The sequence below is a fragment of the Eschrichtius robustus genome, chromosome 14 (genome assembly GCF_028021215.1).
Source record: "Eschrichtius robustus isolate mEscRob2 chromosome 14, mEscRob2.pri, whole genome shotgun sequence".
NCBI lineage: Eukaryota > Metazoa > Chordata > Mammalia > Artiodactyla > Eschrichtiidae > Eschrichtius > Eschrichtius robustus.
In genome coordinates this window covers 51,868,838-51,888,631 of record NC_090837.1, presented here as the reverse complement: position 1 = coordinate 51,888,631, position 19,794 = coordinate 51,868,838, and the positions used below count along the sequence as shown (strand labels likewise).

The following is a 19,794-nucleotide window of genomic DNA, read 5'->3' as shown; positions in this document are numbered from 1 at the left end:
TGATTAATGTAGAAAATATCTTCCAAATTGGCAATGTACAAGATTTTGAACACACATCTTGAAGTACACAGGCATTAATAAGTGATTTTTAAAACACTGGTTTCTAACTAGAATGAAGTCAACATGTTAACACTAACTGATATGAGATTATCCTTGAATTTCAGAATTCTCTATAATAGCCATATTTTAACCTGTGATCATTTTTTTAAAATGCCTATTAGTCAAGGAATATTCACCTCAATCCAAATGACCAATGGTTCTGTTTTTACACCCTTAAACTCTAGTTCCAAGAAGAACCTCCACAGCCAGAAAACATAAGATATGATGGAGGTGCAGACTGGTGGGTGTGGGAGAAGGTAATCTAAGCCCCAGACAGACTGCAGCCTGTGGAATCCACCCAATACCCAAAGCAACCCTGCCCTGTGTGTTAGAGCTGCTTTGTGCACAGGTCTGTGGTCTTCCAAACAGATTAAACTTTTGGTAGCAAATGGCTTCTTCCTTGCCTACATAATGCCAACAAAGCCTGCTCAAGAATATTTGTTTGCTGAATAAGTGGTAGAAACAGCATCCCTGAGAATTCAGAGAGACAACACTACAGAACAAGCATGGTGAGGGGATGTGAAACAAGACCAACATGTGTTTATTTTATCTTTTAACTTTGTCACCATGGAAAACTTGAAACATATACAAAAGAAGACAGAACAATTTAGTGAACCCCAGGTGCCAATCAACTCATATCAATCCTGTTCCATCTATCACCCCACCCTGTCTGCTGCCATATTAATTTGAAGCAAATCCCAGACATCACATCATTTAATCCATAAATATTCCAATATGTACCTCAAAGGACAGAAAGTCTTTTTAAAATTATGTACTCATAATAAAAAATTAATACTTTCTTAATATTATCAAAAGTCCAGTCGGTGACCAATTCCAACTGTCTCAAAAATAGTGTTTTAAATTTTGTAGTAGGATCCAAATAGGAGCCACATGTGGCAATTAGCTGATATAACTTTTATTTATTTATTTATTTATTTATTTATTTTTATGGCTGCGTTGGGTCTTCGTTTCTGTGCGAGGGCTTTCTCTAGTTGCGGCAAGCGGGGGCCACTCTTCATCGCGGTGCACGGGCCTCTCACTATCATGGCCTCTCTTGTTGCGGAGCACAGGCTCCAGACGCGCAGGCTCAGTAGTCGTGGCTCACAGGCCTAGTTGCTCTGCGGCATGTGGGATCTTCCCAGACCAGGGCTCGAACCCGTGTCCCCTGCATTGGCAGGCAGATTCTCAACCACTGCGCCACCAGGGAAGCCCTGATATAACTTTTAAATGGCTTTTAATTCATCTCTGTTTTTCCCTTGAAATTTGTGTGTCGAAGAAACTAGATCATTTGTCCTACAGAGTAGTCTACATTCTGGATTTTGTTGATTACATGCCTGCTGTGTGGTTTAACATGTGCCTCTGTCCTAGATCATTTGTAAATTGGTTACTGCATAGAAAGGCAGGATCAGATCCAGAGCTGATATCGTTGGCTTGACCACATCCTCAACGGCAGTGCAAGTTTCCATGAGAAGGCATGTAATATCTGATTGTATCTCACTTCCATCATGTCAGCAGATCCTGATGCTTGATACCTAGATCCATTCATTCATTCAGGGTTGCAAAATTCTGACATTCTAATTGATACTCTAATTATATCACTCCTTCTTACTTGCTAGCTAGAATATTTTTAAAAGCAAAACTTCCCCTCAACTAAACTTTTGATTATCCTAAAGTTCATTCAGGAAAAAGTAAGATAAATGTCTGATTCTAAAATTTTACCCATTTTTCAAAATAACGTGCTGGTTCACCACCATCTTCCTTCCACTGGTGACCAATTCATTGTTATTCTTTAGTATTATTATGCACTCATCAATGCAGATAAACCTGATGTGTTTTAATCCACTGTAATTATCATCCTTATTGATGCTTAATTGTCCATCTTCAGCCAGCCAGGGGGAGACCCTTCAATGTGCTCCCGAGTTCCTCTGGCAATAATCCTAGTAGTATTTGATAGCTTCCTTGCTATCTGCATAATAATATGTTCCAGATTTATTTTACCCATTTCCTACGCTAGACTTGGAGTCAGCTATTTCTCCAGGGAGCTCTGGTTCCTTTCTGTATTTTAAGACCACAATCTCGGTGCTAGTGGTGCATTTTGCTAATGGGTTGGTCATTGCTTCTAGTCCTCTTCAATAAACTTAGCGCTAGAAATATGCTTTGTTGCAAGTTTGTTAAGATAATAAACATCCTGGGTTCATTTTGATACTTCCAATTAAATTCAGGAATCCAGAGTTTTTTAACCTAACCCTTCTATCTTTCTATCAACTTTCTTCCACACACCAAGAATCCAAATCCTTAAGAACTCTAAGAATGACAAAATTAGAACACACACACACACACACACAATCAGAAGATCAATACCAATACTACCACCAGCAATATGATTATTATAAACAGCTGATTTTCATATGTGTGTGGTTCTGTTTCTTCTTAGAGTATATCCTACCCAGGGTACACAAACTGCAGTGTTTTAAAGTCACTTGGAATGGCTCTTCTCTGTGTGGTTCTGCCACCAACTCAATGAGGTGAACACAGGTTTCAAAAGAAGTCAAAGCTGAACAACGGAAGCAGCAGGCAGGCTGAGGGGCTGCACGAGCTAGCGTGAGGAGTGGCAGGAGTGTGGTCCTCCGGTGGCACAGTGAGAGTCCAGCCCAAGTGCAGTCAGGGATCTGAGTTCGAGAGGAGGAGGTTAACGGAGGGTGAAGAAGTTCTGTTTTGTTCAGCTAAGAAGCAGGGAGACACAGATGGACACGTGGGAAGCGAAGCTTTGGGGCAAGTAATTAGCGAAGCATTTACTCAATTAGAGCCAGGAAAGACTGAAGACAGACACCTGTGAGAGGAGTATTCGGTTCACCCAATTTGTTCATCTATTGCTTCAGTGGCACTGGCCACTGCGTGAGGCCCCAAAGACCCAGTGACGGAATCCAGGGAGCTCACAGATGACTGGACTCAGACACGCGCCCTGCGGTATCTTAGATTCCATTCCAGAGGTGAGCACAGAGAACTTCATAGAAGAGAGCCCTTGACCGCAGTGAGGGCTCATCTGGAGGATCTCCCTGGCAGGAGGAGACACCAGATGGGAAACAGAGACATGGGGAGTGGATGTGGGGCGACAACGCATCCTGAGATAGAAGCAATAGGTCCAGGGGCAAAGGTGCAGAAGAGACTTGCCCCCAGAACACAATCACGGGGGAGACAGCTGCAGCCAAGGACAGGGAGGTGGGTCGCAGAGGCCAGGTCCAGAAGGGCCTCAACGTTATACTGAGAGATTCAGACGTAACTCAGACGGCTACATGGAACCATCATGAGAAGGACTTGGTCAGCCCCTCTGGTGGGAAGCTAGAGGATGGACCAAGCAGCAGGTGGTGCCCATGACAGCTGTTACAATTTTCCAGAAGAAACGGCCTGAATCAAGGCCAACCCCAAACCCCAAGGCACTTCTGAGACATGCGACATGAGGCAGCAGTGGTGACTCAGGGTCACGCCTGTAGCTGTGGGAAGATGAGAAATGAGGGCTCATCTCCAGAAACGCTGTCACTGAGAAGGGCTCTGCTCTGGGAAAAAGATGAGGGCGTGCATGGTTGAACAAGTTTGAAAATGAGACAAGAACGTGCAGGTGGGATGGATTGTTGGCCTGCCTTTCTGCCAATCCCCCTCAGACAGGAAGGCACCCATGAAGGGGACGGCCACTCGGCTAGAACTATCACAGACAGAAAATCCTTTAAGTATGTGAAGGAGACGGGAACTGAAGAGATATGGACCACACCCTAGAGTCTAAAATCATGCCAGAAAGAACGATGAACCTACAGAGACACAAGCTCAATGCAGGCTCCATCGTCTCCACAAGGCCTCATCCTGCTTCTCCTGACCCTGCCCCGCCTGGCACAGCGGCCTCACCCTCCTCCCCTGACTCTCTGTCCCTCTTCCCTGTGGGTGACAGCTTGGAGTTTGCCTGCACTCCTGTCCTAGCCCTCTTCGCTAAGCTTGTGACTTGCCCAGGGGAGAAGCAGAGGGAAGGTTTAGGAGAGAAGGATAAGACAGAACCCGACAAAGATGCTTGCACACGTGCACAAGGGGGCTTGTCCCTAACAGCACAGTTTGTAACAGCAGAACCCTGGAAACAAACCCAACTGTCTGCCAACAGAAGATGAACAAGGCAACCTGTGCTTCCTCCATACAATGGTTACTCACTCAGAGTTACCTCGGTCACGCCCACACCTATCCCGCTCTCACTAAGTAAGCCCGCAGCATGATACACGCAGCATGATAACATGCATATACAGTTCATAGGAAAGAATATCACATATTATTGGTGAATATTCACCATTAGTATGGAATCGTGCATTTGCATGATAAACACTATATGTGACATTCAGTAGAGAGGGGACCCGGGGTGGGGTAGGAAGACAGTGGTTGGTATTGAGCAGAACACAAGACCTCAGTTACATCTGTAGTAGGAATTTTTTTTTTAATCTGAAGTAAATATGGAAAAATATTGTGATTTGATAACTTTTTTTTACTTATTATGCTTGAAATATTTGGTATGGTAAAAATACTCAACTGATATTTTGACAGAATTTACATTGTACTCTAAAGAGACTTTTCTTTTTGTAATCAGTAAAAGGTATAAACTTGTCTGCATCTAATTCCACAAGCAATGCAAAAACAGAACCTGAGAGTACTTTTTTCTTTTTTTTACCTGAAATATCTGCTTCAGGGAGAAAAGGGCCCTTCGTAAATCTCGTCCACTGGAGTTGTACAGTTTTTCTGAAATAAAGAATACAACATATACAATTAATTAAACTGACTCGACAGATGGCAAAAACACAGAGAGGATATGAACAATTAATGAATTTCCACTGGAAAGGTGAGTAAAACAAATTCGTTTCATGCAGGATATCGACCTTACCCTCAGCGGTGCAAAGGACACTCCAGCTGTTGCAGGACACAGGAAGAAGAGATTGTAAGTTGTGGGAAAGATGCCCTGATCTGCACCCTCAGTCCTCACCTCCCTCTCTCCAGAGCTCTATTTCCAGCTGTTTACAGACTACTATACTTGGTAGCCAACTATATCTGGAAAGTTAACACAGCCAAAACAGAACCTCCTTCCTTGCCTCACAGCCCCTGCACCACCATGCTTTCTGCAGTTGGGCTCAGAAAGCTTCAAGTTGCCTCCTTCTCCCTGTGATCCAATGATCCAAGAGCAGCAGAGTGGCTCTAAGGACTGACCAGCTCCCTTGGTGACGGCCCTTCCAGCAGGAACCCAGCCTTAGCTCTGCCTGCACCCAGGCTCTCACTCATCTGAGATGGGTTCAAGGATGGGTCCTGGCCCAGAGCAAGGCAGATGGAGGAGCCCCTGTCAGTACCCTGGGGCTCGACACTCAGACCAACTTCTACAATTGGTCACATTTAACATGTACTAGTTAGGCCAGGCCTCATGCATAAGGAGGGGAGCTCGATCCAGGACCCACCCTCCAGAGGTCATAGTGCAGCAGGAGAGGCAGATGAGTATGGCACAATTCCTCACTGGTCAGGGGGGTGGCACTGCAATGCCCTGAAGGAGCGTCACATTCTTCTGGTGTATGCATACTCCCAGGAGCATGGATTCCACTCAGCTTCCCAGAACCCAAGCTTGGCCCTGACCCAGGTGGCTCAGGTGCCTGGGGTTGGGTTCCTAACACTTCATGCCAGACCGCCCCAAGGTAAATCATCCAGCACATATTTACTGAGCACCTGCCAGGCACTAAGGGTACAATAGTGAAGAGTGAACTTACAGCATAGACTAAGCAATCAGACAGCCTGCATTTCAAACCTGGTGTCACCACCCATGGCTATGTGATCTTGGGCACAGTATTTCATCTCTCTTGGCCTTGGATTCCTTATCCGTAAAATGGGAACAGACAATAATAGATTTAGAGGAAAATGGTTTTGCATTCAATCAAGCACTGATATGATGGAGTAGAATACAAAATTATTTAAAATGTTGAGAATAATAGAGTTCAAAGCAATGTCACATGCATGGCCAGCAACCCTGGGCTTCAATGACAGCCTATGTGGGGGGGGGGGGGACTAGGGGATGGGGTAATGGACAGAGCCACATTCTCCTCTTGTGTGAGTGGCATGGACTTGAGTGGAAGGGGATGGAACACACAGATCTAAATGACGTAGCAGAAGTCTGGTTGTGAGAAGGACACGCCCGCTTTGCACTATGGCTCGAGAAGTGAACAGGCTCCCATCTGAGAGACACTTAAAATGACAGAGCGGCGAGGCTCAGCATGTGAATGGCAGTAGTTTCCTCGAAGGCCTGCCTACGGACATCCTGCCCGCTTCCCCTCTTCCCATCCACCCTCCAGACCAAGGCCAGAAAGACTGGGTGAAGATGACCACCTGACGACATCACTGCCCCCATTTAAACCCTTCAGTGGCTGCCCGCTGCACTGAGCAGGAAATCCAAAATCCTTTAAGTGGCCTGTCAAGCCCTTGGTCTCGCAGCCCTGGCGCCCCTCCCTCTCTGTGCTGCAGACACGCCGGTCTCTCGCTCCTGAGGCGGCGAGCCTCCTCCAGACTCACAACCTATACACACAGCTTAAGGGGCAGAGGCAGGATGCTATGGGGTTGGGGTCTGGGGGGTGGTGTCTGACCCCAAGGCCTCCTAGTTGTTTGCCCACCATGGAATCTCCCACCTGTAAATACAATATGCAGTCCACAGTCACTTGTTAATTATGAAGAGTTTTGATTAAGACAGAACCCGTCACCTTCCTGAACAAAAGGAGCCAGGAAGACTCCAAAGGAACCCGCCATCCCCAAACTAAACGTCTAATTCATCATAGACCCTAAAAATTGAGGCCCAATGACTCACAAGCTGACCTCTAAAGTATATGCGTGGCATCAAAGGACATGAGTAATAAATAGAGTGAACTGCATCACCCTGCAGTGGAACCCAGGTCCCCGGGGAGATCACTTCTTCCTCCAGTTTCTACAGCTAACGTCTCAGAATTCTCAAATCCCAGAGGAACAGACTTTGGTTTTAGCCAGTACCACTTCTAATAAGAATAAAGCTCTCAGATGCAAGCATGGGGCTACATATACCCTGAAGAACAAGGGCAGATTTAGCTTATCCGGGAAGAGCGTCAGTAGAGGACAGAGTCAATTCCAGGTACTTCTTTATAAGGTAATAAGGCTTGCATTACTTTCTTGCTTATACACTACCAGACGACAGGCAGAAATATGTCTTACATAGATTCACAATATCCCAGTTAGAGTCTCCTTTAGTTATCAGCGATTTGTCACAGCTTCCAATTCATGTGAATGAGAATTATGGTTTGTTGTGTTCTGACTGCTACGGTTTTACTACTTGGTGCTATAATCAAAATAATCATTTTTTAAACAAGGATTAAGCATTCTTCAAATGGCATTTTTTTCACTCTTTTCTAGGGCTGAGTAATATTTCAGTGTATATATGTACCACAGCTTCCTTATCCATTCATCTGTGGATGGACACTTAGGTCGCTTCCATGTATTGGTTATTGCAAACAGTGTTGCTATGAACATAGGGGTGCATGTATCTTTTTGAATTATAGTTTTGTCCAGATACATGCCCAGGAGTGGGATTGCTGGATCATATGGCAACTCTATTTTCAGTTTTTTGAGGAACCTCCATACGGTTCTCCATAGTGACTGCACCAATTTACATTCCCACCAACAGTGTAGGAGGGTTCAAATAGGGATTAAGTATTAATAGAAAAAAATTCAGCTGAGAATGACAACTTTTTGTTGAGGATTTTTACATCCATATTCATGAGGAACATTAATCTATAGTTTTTGTTTCTTGTAATGTTGTTGACATTGAGGCAATGCTGACCTCATGAGTTGAGAGTACTCCCTCCTCCTCTACTTTAAGAAAAAGTTTGTGTAAACTTGGTATTACTTATTCCTTAAATGTTTGGCAGAATTCTCCAGTGAAGCTACCTGCACCTGGAGTTCTCTTTAATAAAAGTTTTTAAACTATGGATTCAATTTCTTCAATTTACATAGGGCTATTCTAATTATGTACTTCTTCTTGAATGAGCTTTGGTAATTTGTATCTTTCAAGAAATTTCTCGGACTTCCCTGGTGGCGCAGTGGTTAAGAATCTGCCTGCCAATGCAGAGGACATGGGTTTGATCCCTGGTCCAGGAAGATTCCACATGCCGTGGAGCAACTAAGCCCGTGCACCACAACTACTGAGCCTGCGCTCTAGAGTCCACGAGCCACAACTACTGAGCCCGCATGCCACAACTACTGAAGCCCACACTCCTAGAGCCCGTGCTCCGCAATAAGAGAAGCCACCGCAATGAGAAGCCCGCGCACCACAATGAAGAGTAGCCCCTGCTTGCCGCAACTAGAGAAAGCCCATGCGCAGCAACGAAGACACAACGAAGCCAAAAACAAACAAATAAATAAATAAACAAATTTATTTAAAAAAAAAAGAAATTTATCCATTTCATCTAAATTGTTAAATATATGGACATAAAGTTGTTCATAATAGTCCCTTATCCTTTTATTGACTATAGCAACCTCCTCTCTTTTATCCTTGATATTGGTAATCTGTCTTTTCTCCATTATGCTTGGTCAGTCAGGCTAAAGATGTATAAATTTTATTGATCTTTTCAAAGAATCAGCCTTTGATTTAATTCCTTTTTTCATTGCTTTTCTGATTTCTATTTCATTGACTGCATTTGGCTTAATTTGCTCTTTTTTTCTAGTTTCTGACGGTAAAAACTTAACAACTAACGTGAGACCTTTCTTCTTATCAAATATAAGTATTTGATGCTAAAAATTTCTCTCTAAGCACTACTTCAGCTGCATTCTACAAATTTACATATATTGTTTTTATTTTGTCCGATTCAAAATTGAATGAATCTTGAACATTTCTTCCATTTCAAAAGGGAATAACTTAATCCTGTGGGGTTTTTTGTTGTTGTTGTTAACCTCTGGTTTATTTAGAAGTACACTGCTTAGCTTCCAAATATTTGAGGATTTTCCAGATATCTTTCTGTTACCAATTTCTAGTTTAATTTCTTTATGGTGAGAACATAGACTTTGTATGATATCAATTATCTTAAACTTATTAAGGTTTATTTTATGGCCCAGAATATGGTTTATCTTGATGACTGCCTCACGTACACATGAAAAGAATGTGTATTCTGCTGTTATTGGCTGAACCATTCCGTAAAAATTCACTAGGTTAAGTTGAATGATAGTGCTGTTCAGGTCTTCTTCTCTTACCAAGTTTCTGTTGATCTGTTCTATATTTTACTATGAGAGCAGTATTGAAATCTCTATTATACTGAATTTGTCTATTCCTTCCTTCAGCTTTATGAGTTTTTGCTTTAGGTCCTTTGAAGGTCAGTTGTTAGGTACACTCACAATTAGGATGGCTATGGCTTTTAGGTTAAGTGACCTTTTATCATTTGTAATGTCTCTCTTCATCCCTGGCAATATTCCTTTTTAAAGTCTACTTTTCTAATACTTATACAGTTAGTCAGTGTTTGGTTAGTGTCTGCATGGTGTATCTTTTTACATCCTTCTATTTCTAACCTGTCTATATAGAGTTTCTTGTAGGTACAGTTGCAACTTGTTTTCATCCAATCTATCTTTTAATTGGTATGCATTCTCTGTATTTTTAACCTCTAGGACATCACAAATGCCTCCTCTGTGGCACTAGAATAGAAGACCTCAGGGACGCCTCACCCTTTGATGAGAAACATCCTTGTACAAATGCCAAAGATATCTTTGAGTGGTGCCAAAAGTCTCTCCCCCTCCGTTTTTTGCCAAGTGTCTTAATTAAAACAAACAACAATTTCTATTCAAGGAGTAAGTACTTTTCATCCCAATTGTCTTTAATTTTTTTTAATTAGTTTTACATTTTATTTAAATAATCGTATATTTCAAACAAAGCTGAATAAAAAAAAAATAGTATGGTTTCCAAATAATTCTTTCTTTAAAGTGAGAAAATTATCACTACCACTTCAGAGAGCAAGTTATGAGTTTTAATGTAGTTTTGTTTTTTTAATATCAAAGCTCAAAAGATCACCTAACCTATATAAGAATATTACATATTTTGGCTGAAATGTCCTTTAAAATACTTTGTTTTTTAATTCCATAAGCTATAAAGCACTAGGTGAAGTCTAAATCAGAAATCTTTCCATCTGGCATCTGTTAAATTGTAGCTTTTTTTTTAACCTTTCATAAAAGTGATTGGCAGCGAAATTTCATTTTTATGGGCATAGATACCCTCTCCGCAAGTACTGCAAACCTTTCCATTTTCTGTGCGATAAACATTTTAATAAATGTCACGAGTTGGTCCCCATATTATATGAGAACAATACTGGAATCCTCACCATTTTGGTTGAAATTTAAATGACCAAATACTCACTCAAAGAAATATTACTCTAGAGTACTGATATTTTGGGAAAAGGCAATTGATATTACCTCTCTAAAAAGAACCAACATCATGGTGTAAAATGAAATCACAATGCTTAATTAAAACTCAAAATTACCATCCATCTTAAAAACATAGGGTACCCAAAAGCCTCCATGCCCTACCTGACTTGTTCTGTTGATACTTTATATACGTCTTAGGAGACACCACTGTTTACCTAGAGGTTAGGAAGGATTAGGGATCAAGGATGTTTGTAAATGACATATAATTTGTCATTTTATGAGAGGTACCATTCCTGCTGGTAGAAGAGCAGCCAGCAGATGTTCTACCACGTCAGATACCACACCCAAACCAAAGACTGCTGACAGCCCTTCAATAAGAGGAGTTACACAGGCCAAAGGAGAAGTGTTCCTTCCCACAGCCCAGGTCCTGGCTTCCTTGCTGCTGGGTTAGCCATGCTGCGGGTGGTGTGGTCTGGAGCTTTAACTGCTGGGGAACCTTCTGAGTTCAAGGAATTGGGTGTTCCATTTACATCTCATCCAGGCCTCACCAGACAGAAAGTCAGACTCACCATGGCTGTGCTGGCTTCCTCTTCATCTTAGACTAGAGTGTGAAGGGCTCACCTAGGAACAGAGGATGGCCTGCCAGCTTCCCAAGGGTATGCTTGATGTCTCTCCTGGATGCATGTCCAACAGAACATCAATCACTCCTTTAGAAGGAGTCTGTCTATTCGGGTGTGATTCTCAGTCCTGGGTTACCTAGTGAATCCAAGGCTTCCTCAGCGAGTAGGACTGATAACCTTGGTGGGCCCTTGGTCTGCCACCAGTGTCTGCAGGCTCTCCTCTCTCTAGGTGGGGCTCGCGTGCGTGTCTCTGAGTCTCTGTATATAGGTGCAGATGCACCCTTGGCTTCAGCCCGTGGATGGTGGAGCAGAGCTTGGAGTTCCTCTGATCCTCCTACTATACCCCATACACTGTGTGGACTGTCCTCATGGGTCCCAAGTCCCAGGGGAGGGAATTCTATGTGTGCACATTGCCTGAAAATCAGGCAATGCAAAAGAAAAAAAGACCTCAAATGCTGAGCACAGGGCAGGACGTGGAGCCCAGCCTAAGTCAGCAAGAGGGCAGCTCCAGGGGCTCCACCTGTATGTGAACCTCACACTTCTCCCAGGAGCTCAGAGGTGCTCCCTTCTCCTTGAACACCTCGGTCGTGAATGCATGTTGATGAGGGTGCAGCCCCTCCCAGGGGGTGGGAGGGGCGTGTAAGGAAAAAGATGGTTCTTGCCACCAAGACTTGGCTTGAGAGTCCCAAGTCGGAGCATCAGGGAAAAAGGCGCCTGGGGGACTAAGTAGTGAAATGTGGGACGCTTCTTGGCAAACATCAAAAGAGCACAAACAGTCAAACTCAAAGCAGAACCTTCATATGTAAAATGTAAGGCTGGGATCTGGTTGGATTCTCAAAGGTTTGCCATTCTCCCGAAGCTTTGACACTGCCAGGTCAGAAGTGTGCAAAGAAGTCCCCTCCCACCAGCACAGCCCGGGGTGGCCTGTAGCTCAGGAGAGCTCAGGCTGCAGAAGGTCCCATGGAAGAGGCAGTGCTGGTCCCAGCAGCTGGGGAGAAGCTGTAGGTACGTGCAATTATACGTTCATTATTTTTAGGTCAAGCACACAGAGTGTGCTTGGCCAGTAAATGAATGTGCACATTCATTCTCCCCACCCTTCCAGGCTGAATCTGCCTGGGGTGCAGGCATTCGCCTTTGAGTAAAGGGCAGTTGGGAGCCTACAGGTGGTGGGGAAAGGAGGTGTAATCAGAACATCATTTGTTAAAGTCTTTATAAGCCCTCCCATCTTTTCTCTCCACAGTTCTTGCCATTTAAAATGAAATATGTTGCTTTAAGAGAGGTAATTAGTGTATTACATGATAAACTAGCTTACAATAACAATGAGTTGAGGACAAATTAAATAAAGGCCCTCAGAGACCATTCCGGCTCTGTCTTTGGGAAGGAAACCTGCATGGCTCGAAAATCTCAGTGCTGAAAAGCACAACCGCAGAGGTCCCATGCTTCCTGCTCAGCCAAGAGCACAATGGAGAAAACCTCAGTGTGAGGGGAAAGAAAGACCAGAACACGAGAAGGCACCAGTGAAAAAAACAGAACCAGCTTACATCGGTGAAAGAATGTGGAGGGGAAGAACCAAATGCATCTGTGGGTGTGTCTGGGGAAGTGGGCTAGTGAAAGATGCATCTAGAATATCATGCTTTCAGGCCCATAAAAATCACTGACTTTAATAACTACAGCACACCCTTTTCTCACCAAGAGGCAAACTCAGTAACCAAGCACTCTATGGGGAACTGGGACCAAGACACAGGGGTCCCTCTTCTGCACGAGGAGACAATAACTTTCCTCCTACCCTTGGGCTGCTACGAAAGACATCACACGTAGAGAGGAGATTTATTCATCAGCTAAATACCATGCCTGCATTTAAAAATCTGTTTGCACCAGCTACAGAGAATGCAACCAGCATGGTTTTTCAGATGCAGCAATGAGAAATGAGCTCCTGCTTTGCCTGGATGTAGCTGTGACATTTGCTCTTCAGACTCCCCACTTAGAACTGGGAAACTGTGACAAAAGGCAACCTGAAGGTCGGTGGCCAAGCTTGGGTTATGCTTCTCTCCCCAGCCAGGAGCCCACAGCCCAAGTTACTGTCAACACTGAGTGAGTCAAAAGAATTCAACTCTGGAAATTCTTCCCATGAATACAAATGTGCCACATGATACACTGATGACTGGGAAGTATAACCCATTTCAACCTGAAACTGTTACTCAGTATAATAAGTTGATATTTTAAAGGAAAAAAAAAGTGGCACAGTAGAAACTATTTCTCAGTGAAAAAAAACTGCTGGGTCAGATTTTGGAAGCCATTTTTTCCAGTGATTGGAGTCACACTCTGAAAATCATACACGAGTCACAAAAAGATGTTCAGACACACAAAATGTTAATAGTTTCAGAGAGGATGGGTACCCAGAAGCTCCCCATGGGCCTTCAGGAGATTCTATGGACCAAGAGGTAAGAATCCTTGATCTAATCCAACATCGTTATTTCACAGGTGGAGGAACCAAGGCCAGAGAAGCGACATCATCCCTGGCCCCAGCGCTGGGACTACGGGTTCTCAGAAGTGGAGGAGAGTAACGGAAAATGCCTAGCAGAAATGGAAATGGCCTTATGTTCTGTTTGTACAATAAAAATAAACAACTGGGCCACTGACATTTGCTCACATCCTAACCATGACACTCCTGTCACCACGTAAATTCAGAAGAAAACACTCACATATAAAAGCAACGGCTTCTGTTCTGGGGGACCGACCGTGACAAGTGCCAGTGGTGATGATGGTGAATCGGGATGCATGAGGGCCCCCCCAGTTAGCCGAGGGGCAGCCTCCTCAGCCTGAGGGTGGAGAGGCTAAATGTGAATGATGAGACGGTCCCAAGACCCGATGAGGCAAGGCTGCTTCAGACGACCTTCTTTAATCCCAAATTCCCTTAGAGTGCAATCACCCTTTACATAGTTGTAACATCATCCTTCTAACAATCTTTTCTTGATTATCTCCTAAGCAGGGAGCATGCCGAGCACTCGGGCGACGGACGGAAATGAAGACACTCTCAGGCATCAAGAGTTGATGGCCAATTGGGGAGGACAGACATGTCCCCAGATAATGCCACTGTCACGTGAGAAGGACACGACGACACTAAGGGGCCGCAGAGGAAGGAGCGGAAAACCCTGTGAAGCTGGGGCTGGAGATCGAGCTTCAGATGCGGTGACATGGAACAGACTTCGGAGGCTTGAGTGAAAATCCACCCGTGTGAGAAGTGCTGTGCAGAAGGCAAACGTGAGGAAGAGAAGAGTAGTTGTGCAGCCTGCACGGCTGCCAAGTGTGTTCAAAGTGGACCACACTTCAGTGGGGCCAGGACACGGGCAGGTCGTGCAGGGAGAGCACCAGGCTGACGATACCCAGAGGGTTCACGCGGGCGGGGCCCGAGCTGCTGTGCCCTGGAGTTTCAGCTTCATGTCTCTCAGGCAGGAAGGAACCCAATGAGGCAGGGTTGTACAAAGTTCACTGCCAGTCCGGTGAGCGAAGGCAGATAAACTGAAGGGAGTAGGAGCAGGAAACCAGTTAAGAGACCTCTGGAATCATGCAAGCAAGATGCGATAGGTCAGGAGGAGAACAGCGGGGATGGAGAGGAGGGGTCGACTTGAGAGAGCTTTAGGGATACAGCTGACTGTGGGACCAAGCAGGTGAAAGACTCCCAGATTTCAGGCTTGGCCCACTGAGCTGGCGGCGGCGGGGTTTGGGGGGACACTCCCTGAGAGATGGGACACTGGAGGAGCTTGGGCATTCACTGCCAGCAAGCAGTGCCCCTGCCTTGAAATGGACCCCGAGACAGCCAAATGCCATCCTTGACTCTTTCGGAGACGATCTAGGGTCAGGAGAAGCCTCACTCTCCAGCCTTCATGCTCCGACAGGGAATAGGGCTTCCCTGCTTCCTCCACCTCTCCCCTCCCTATGTGCCAGGTCACCTCCTCCTGGAGACCCCTCCTTCGCCTTCCCAGCCCCTCTCTGTGAATCCTGGCATTCACCCATATTGTCACACTTGTCACGCGGGTTGGAATGAGTTCTGATGATGGTGGTGGCTTTTAACCCTACAAATCGGCCATTGTTCTTAATTTTTCACAATCAGTGTTTGTTTAAATATTCCCAACATGTAATGATTCTTTTGCAATTCTACCCCCTCACTAAACTGTGAGCACCTTGATGTCAGGGCCCATGAATAACTTACCTCTATATCCCCAGGCTCTAATATCTCAATAAATGATTGATTCATGAATTGACCAAGTTGACTCTGGGGGCTGGAAAAAGAACCTAGGAGGAACACTCACCATCCACATTCCTAATACCCCCAACATCTGGCCTGGTTATGGCTTTATAGGTTCACCCAACCTAAGAACATGCTAGAGTCTTGCTTTCTGTGAATGAGCCCAGCCCCCAAAGACACAGCCCCACTCTGCCATGTCCCTGTGGCCACAGGGCCTAAGAAGACATGAAAAGCATATCCACAATCATAATTGCCAAAACTTGGAAGCAACCTTAGGGTCCTTCAGTTGGTGACTGGCTGACAAAATGTGGTACATCAGGCAATGGAATACTATTCACTGATAAAAAGAAATGAGCTGGGGCTTCCCTGGTGGCGCAGTGGCTGAGAATCTGCCTGCCAATGCAGGGGACACGGGTTCGAGCCCTGGTCCGGGAAGATCCCACATGCCGCGGAGCAACTAGGCCCGTGAGCCACAACTACTGAGCCTGCGCGTCTGGAGCCTGTGCTCCCAACAAGAGAGGCCGCGATAGTGAGAGGCCCGCGCACCGCGATGAAGAGTGGCCCCCGCTTGCCGCAACTAGAGAAAGCCCTTGCACAGAAACAAAGACCCAACACAGCCAAAAATTAATTAATTAATTAATTTAAAAAAAGAAAAAAGAAAAAAGAAATGAGCTACCAAGTCACAAAAAGACGTGGCAGAACCTTAAATGCATGTTACTAAGTGAATGAAGCCAATCTGAAAAGGCTGCGTACTGTATGATTCCTACAATATGACAGTCTGGAAAGGCAAAACCATGGCAACAATAAAAAGATCAGTGGTTGCCAGGGACTCAGAGGGAAAGAGAAAATAATGAATAGGTAGAACATGGGGGATGTTTAGGGCAGTGAAACTATTCTACATGACACAATAATGGTGGCTACATGTCATTACATATTTTTGTCCATACCCATAGAATGTACAACACAAAGAATGAACCTTAATGTAAACTACAAACTTCAGTTAATAAAAATGCATCAATTGCTGTTGTGTTGCTGAAACTAACACACAACATTGTTAATCAACTATACTCCAACACAAAATTTAAAAAATTTTTAAATGCAGCAATATTTATTCATCAATTATAACAATGTACCACATTCATGCAAGATATTGATAATAGGGGAAACTGGGGGAGGCTGGAGGGGCATATGGGAACTCTGTACTTCTTGCTCAATTTTGTCTGTAAAATTATAACTGCTCCATCCAAAAATAGCGTCTATTAAAAGAAATCATAACCAAAGGCGAGCCTACAGGAAGTGAAAGGCCACAAGCTTGGAGGTTATGAAGGGCACTGCTTTTCCCAACCACTCTCTGCACGTGTGGCCACAGGCCTGAGACTCGACATATTCTGCCACAAAGCATTACTGGTCTTTCCACTCACACTTACGTGGATCTCCCCGCTCCAGAACCAACTCGCATCCATGCCAGTTTCCCTCCAGGCCCTGGCAGCATCTGGCAAGGGGCCGGGGCTCAGAATACATGGCTAACGGACAGATGTACATGTTGTACTGCTTAAGGCCAGGGATCTGTTGACCTTGGATCCCTAAAAGAGGGTCCACAGAGGAGATTCAGGCACATCTGTGCATACATTTTTAGCCCAGGTTTGTAGCCTTCCCTGACTTCTGAAGGGCAGGGCACAGAGAACTTTTAGGACCCTAGACATCCCAGGATGCTTCTTTGTAGCCCTCAGCAGGCTTTCCTTCCTTCAAACAATCACTGGCCACTTACTGTGCTCCAAGGGCTGTGCCAGGCAGGGGAATAAGAGAGACGCACAAAGCACGACCCGGCTTCATGAAGCTTGCAATCAGCGGAGACGGCGTGTCAACAGCAGACAGCGGGGATGCAGGCACTGTGCTAGAGAGGAACACAAGAGGCCCCCCCTGCAAGTGGCGAGCAGTGTCCAAGGAGCTGTCGACCAAAAAGCTGCACCAGACTTGAAATTATGCAATTACGTGCCTGGTTGCTTGCCTGTCATCACCACCCTGCCGAGCCCCACCCAGCTCCACCTTCTTTCTGCCTGTGACCTTGGGAACCACACCACCACCCTTCTCATCTTCACTCAGCCCAGGCAGAGCCATGGACCTCTGGTTCTGAATCCCTTTGTAGTGAAACCGAGTGGGACCCTATGGGACTCCTGGGCACGGAAGCCTTTCTGTCCCCCGTTTTTTGTTTGTAGGGAATAGACTCCAGCCTCCATGACCTTCCCTGAGTTCCAAAGGGCAGATTCGAAGAGTTGCTAATCAGAGAAGGGAGGGGTTGCAGAGACAAGGGAGGAGCAGCTAAGAAACAATAGTGCAGCCTTGGGGCAGGGTCCTGGCTCCGCCTCAAGGGATACACTTAACAATATCTTTGAGCTCTTCACAGAACTAAAACCCCCCAACAAATGGAAGTGTTAGCAGTCTTCATTCCAGAGAAGACCACCTGAGGCCAGATTAAAGGAACCAGAGAAGCTCATGAGGAGGAGACCGGCTCAGGCCAGATTAAAGGAGTGCAGGCACACACCCTAACCTTATCAGCAACCCCGCCCTTGAACCACTGCTATAAAACTCCTCACCAAATCCTCCTGGGTTGGGGACACAGTTTTTCAGGGGCACGAGCCCACGGTGTCCCCCTTTGCCTGGCAAAGCAATAAAGCTATTCTTTTCTACTTCATCCAAAACTCTGTCTCCAAGATTTGATTCGGCACCAGTGCACAGAGGCTGAGATTTTGGCAAGAGTAGGAAAGGATTTTTCCCTCTGAACTTAGGGCACCAGCTAGCTTTGGGCCCCAGCGAAGGGCACAAGGGTACTTCCGTCTGCTCCCATCTCTGCTTGAACAAAAGTGTCTCTTCTCAGAGGCAAAAAGGCCGGGGTCAGCTAGTGCAGGTCACTTAATGAATTGGAATTCTGTTTAAAACATGCCTTCATTTTTCCCCAGGATCAAAGAATGGTAGATAGACAAGGGTCCTCAGAGACCATCCAGCTCTGCGATCACTTGCCCAGCCGCAGGACCCTGTGCAGGGGCCCGGAGGGTCTGCACATTGACACCACCCGCTAAAAAGGCTGTTGACCCAGAGTAATCCGATCATTAGCATCTGAAAGCAGCAGAAACACCCTGAGGCAATGAGTGGTGTGAAAAACAGGTGATGGAGACCTTTCACTTCAGAACTCCTCCCCTCCCTCCATCTACCCGCCTGTCTCTCTCTCCTGCCACGGCTTGGCCCCTGCCCTCCTGCCTTTCCCCTCTCCTTCTCTCCTTCTACATTTCCTTCTTCCTTTGCTCTCTTCTCAAATTAGGAGCCTGGAGAACCTCAAAACAGTTACTTTATTTATGGGCTTTTATCATTCCCTTTATTTTAGAATTAAGTTGAAACGTTTAGATGTATGTGTTTTGTTTGTTTTTTTTCCCAAAATGACATATATTTCTCTTCCTAGTTCTAACAACCACAGAGAAACTGCACTGCCAAGTGGTTTTGCTTGAATGTGGGGTGTTTTGCCCCTGAGATGGCCACAGCACAGCGGCAGTCACTGACTGCAGCTCGGCGCTTCTCACCCCCACTGGCAGGGCACAAAGGGAAGAGACGTTTCCTGATCAAACAAGCCCATTTTCTCTCTGTGCTTCTGGAAGCATCCAGAGTCCTTGGCGGTGTCCACAGGAGACCATCCCTCTCAATTGGGTATGAGGCCCAACTTGGCTTTACTCTCAGGGGGAAAAAATTTAGGAGAAGAGAACCATCCCAGCACAGTGGCCCAAAACCACATACCACAACCCCAAGCAGCCCCAGAGGACACACATCAAAACTACTCAACCTCTTACCCAGGCACCGACTGCAGCCAGGACTGTCCCAGTCTTGGCCTTAGTGAATCACCCTGTTATTCCCAGGCTCAGCTCACAGAACCTACTACCAGTGTCCCCCAACCTCCTCTCGTGCCCACCGTTGGGGGCACAGTGCCCACTTCCCCTGCCCTCTCCTGCACTCCCAGCTGGCAAGGCCCTCGCCAGGCTGCACCATGCACTGCTCTGGTTTGCACATGGCTTCCGCACCACTCTACTGCCATCCAGACTACTAAATCGATGTTTGCATTTCGGAAGACATTTCTCTCTGTGCCTTGGTTCTCATATCAGTAAAACAGGATTAAAAAACACACATTCCAACATTCTAAAGCAATGTGATAAAGAACACAATAACGTTGGCAAAGCACCTGGCACACTTTAGCGCTCAGTAAAGATTACTTTTCCTTCTCTCGCCAGCCCCAAAGGCTTCAATGATATTTCTAAAACATACCCAAGACCCTCCACAGAGTGACTTAGTCAGCCCTTTCACTCTGGGCTGGCAAGGCACCTCCTGTCATCTGTCAGGTCCTTCTTACTGTGCTGAGAAGGT

At 45.5% G+C, this 19,794-nt stretch overlaps 1 protein-coding gene across 4 annotated transcripts in view; it reads right to left on the bottom strand.

Moving 5' to 3' along the window:
* Positions 1–19,794, bottom strand: part of FHOD3 (formin homology 2 domain containing 3) — a 491,850-nt gene that overhangs the window by 281,977 nt on the left and 190,079 nt on the right. For all 4 annotated transcript variants that reach the window (XM_068562567.1, XM_068562563.1, XM_068562564.1 and 1 more), the window contains exon 4: positions 4,799–4,866. In XM_068562567.1, the coding sequence (XP_068418668.1) occupies positions 4,799–4,866 (68 nt within the window). The remainder of the gene's footprint in view (positions 1–4,798; positions 4,867–19,794) is intronic.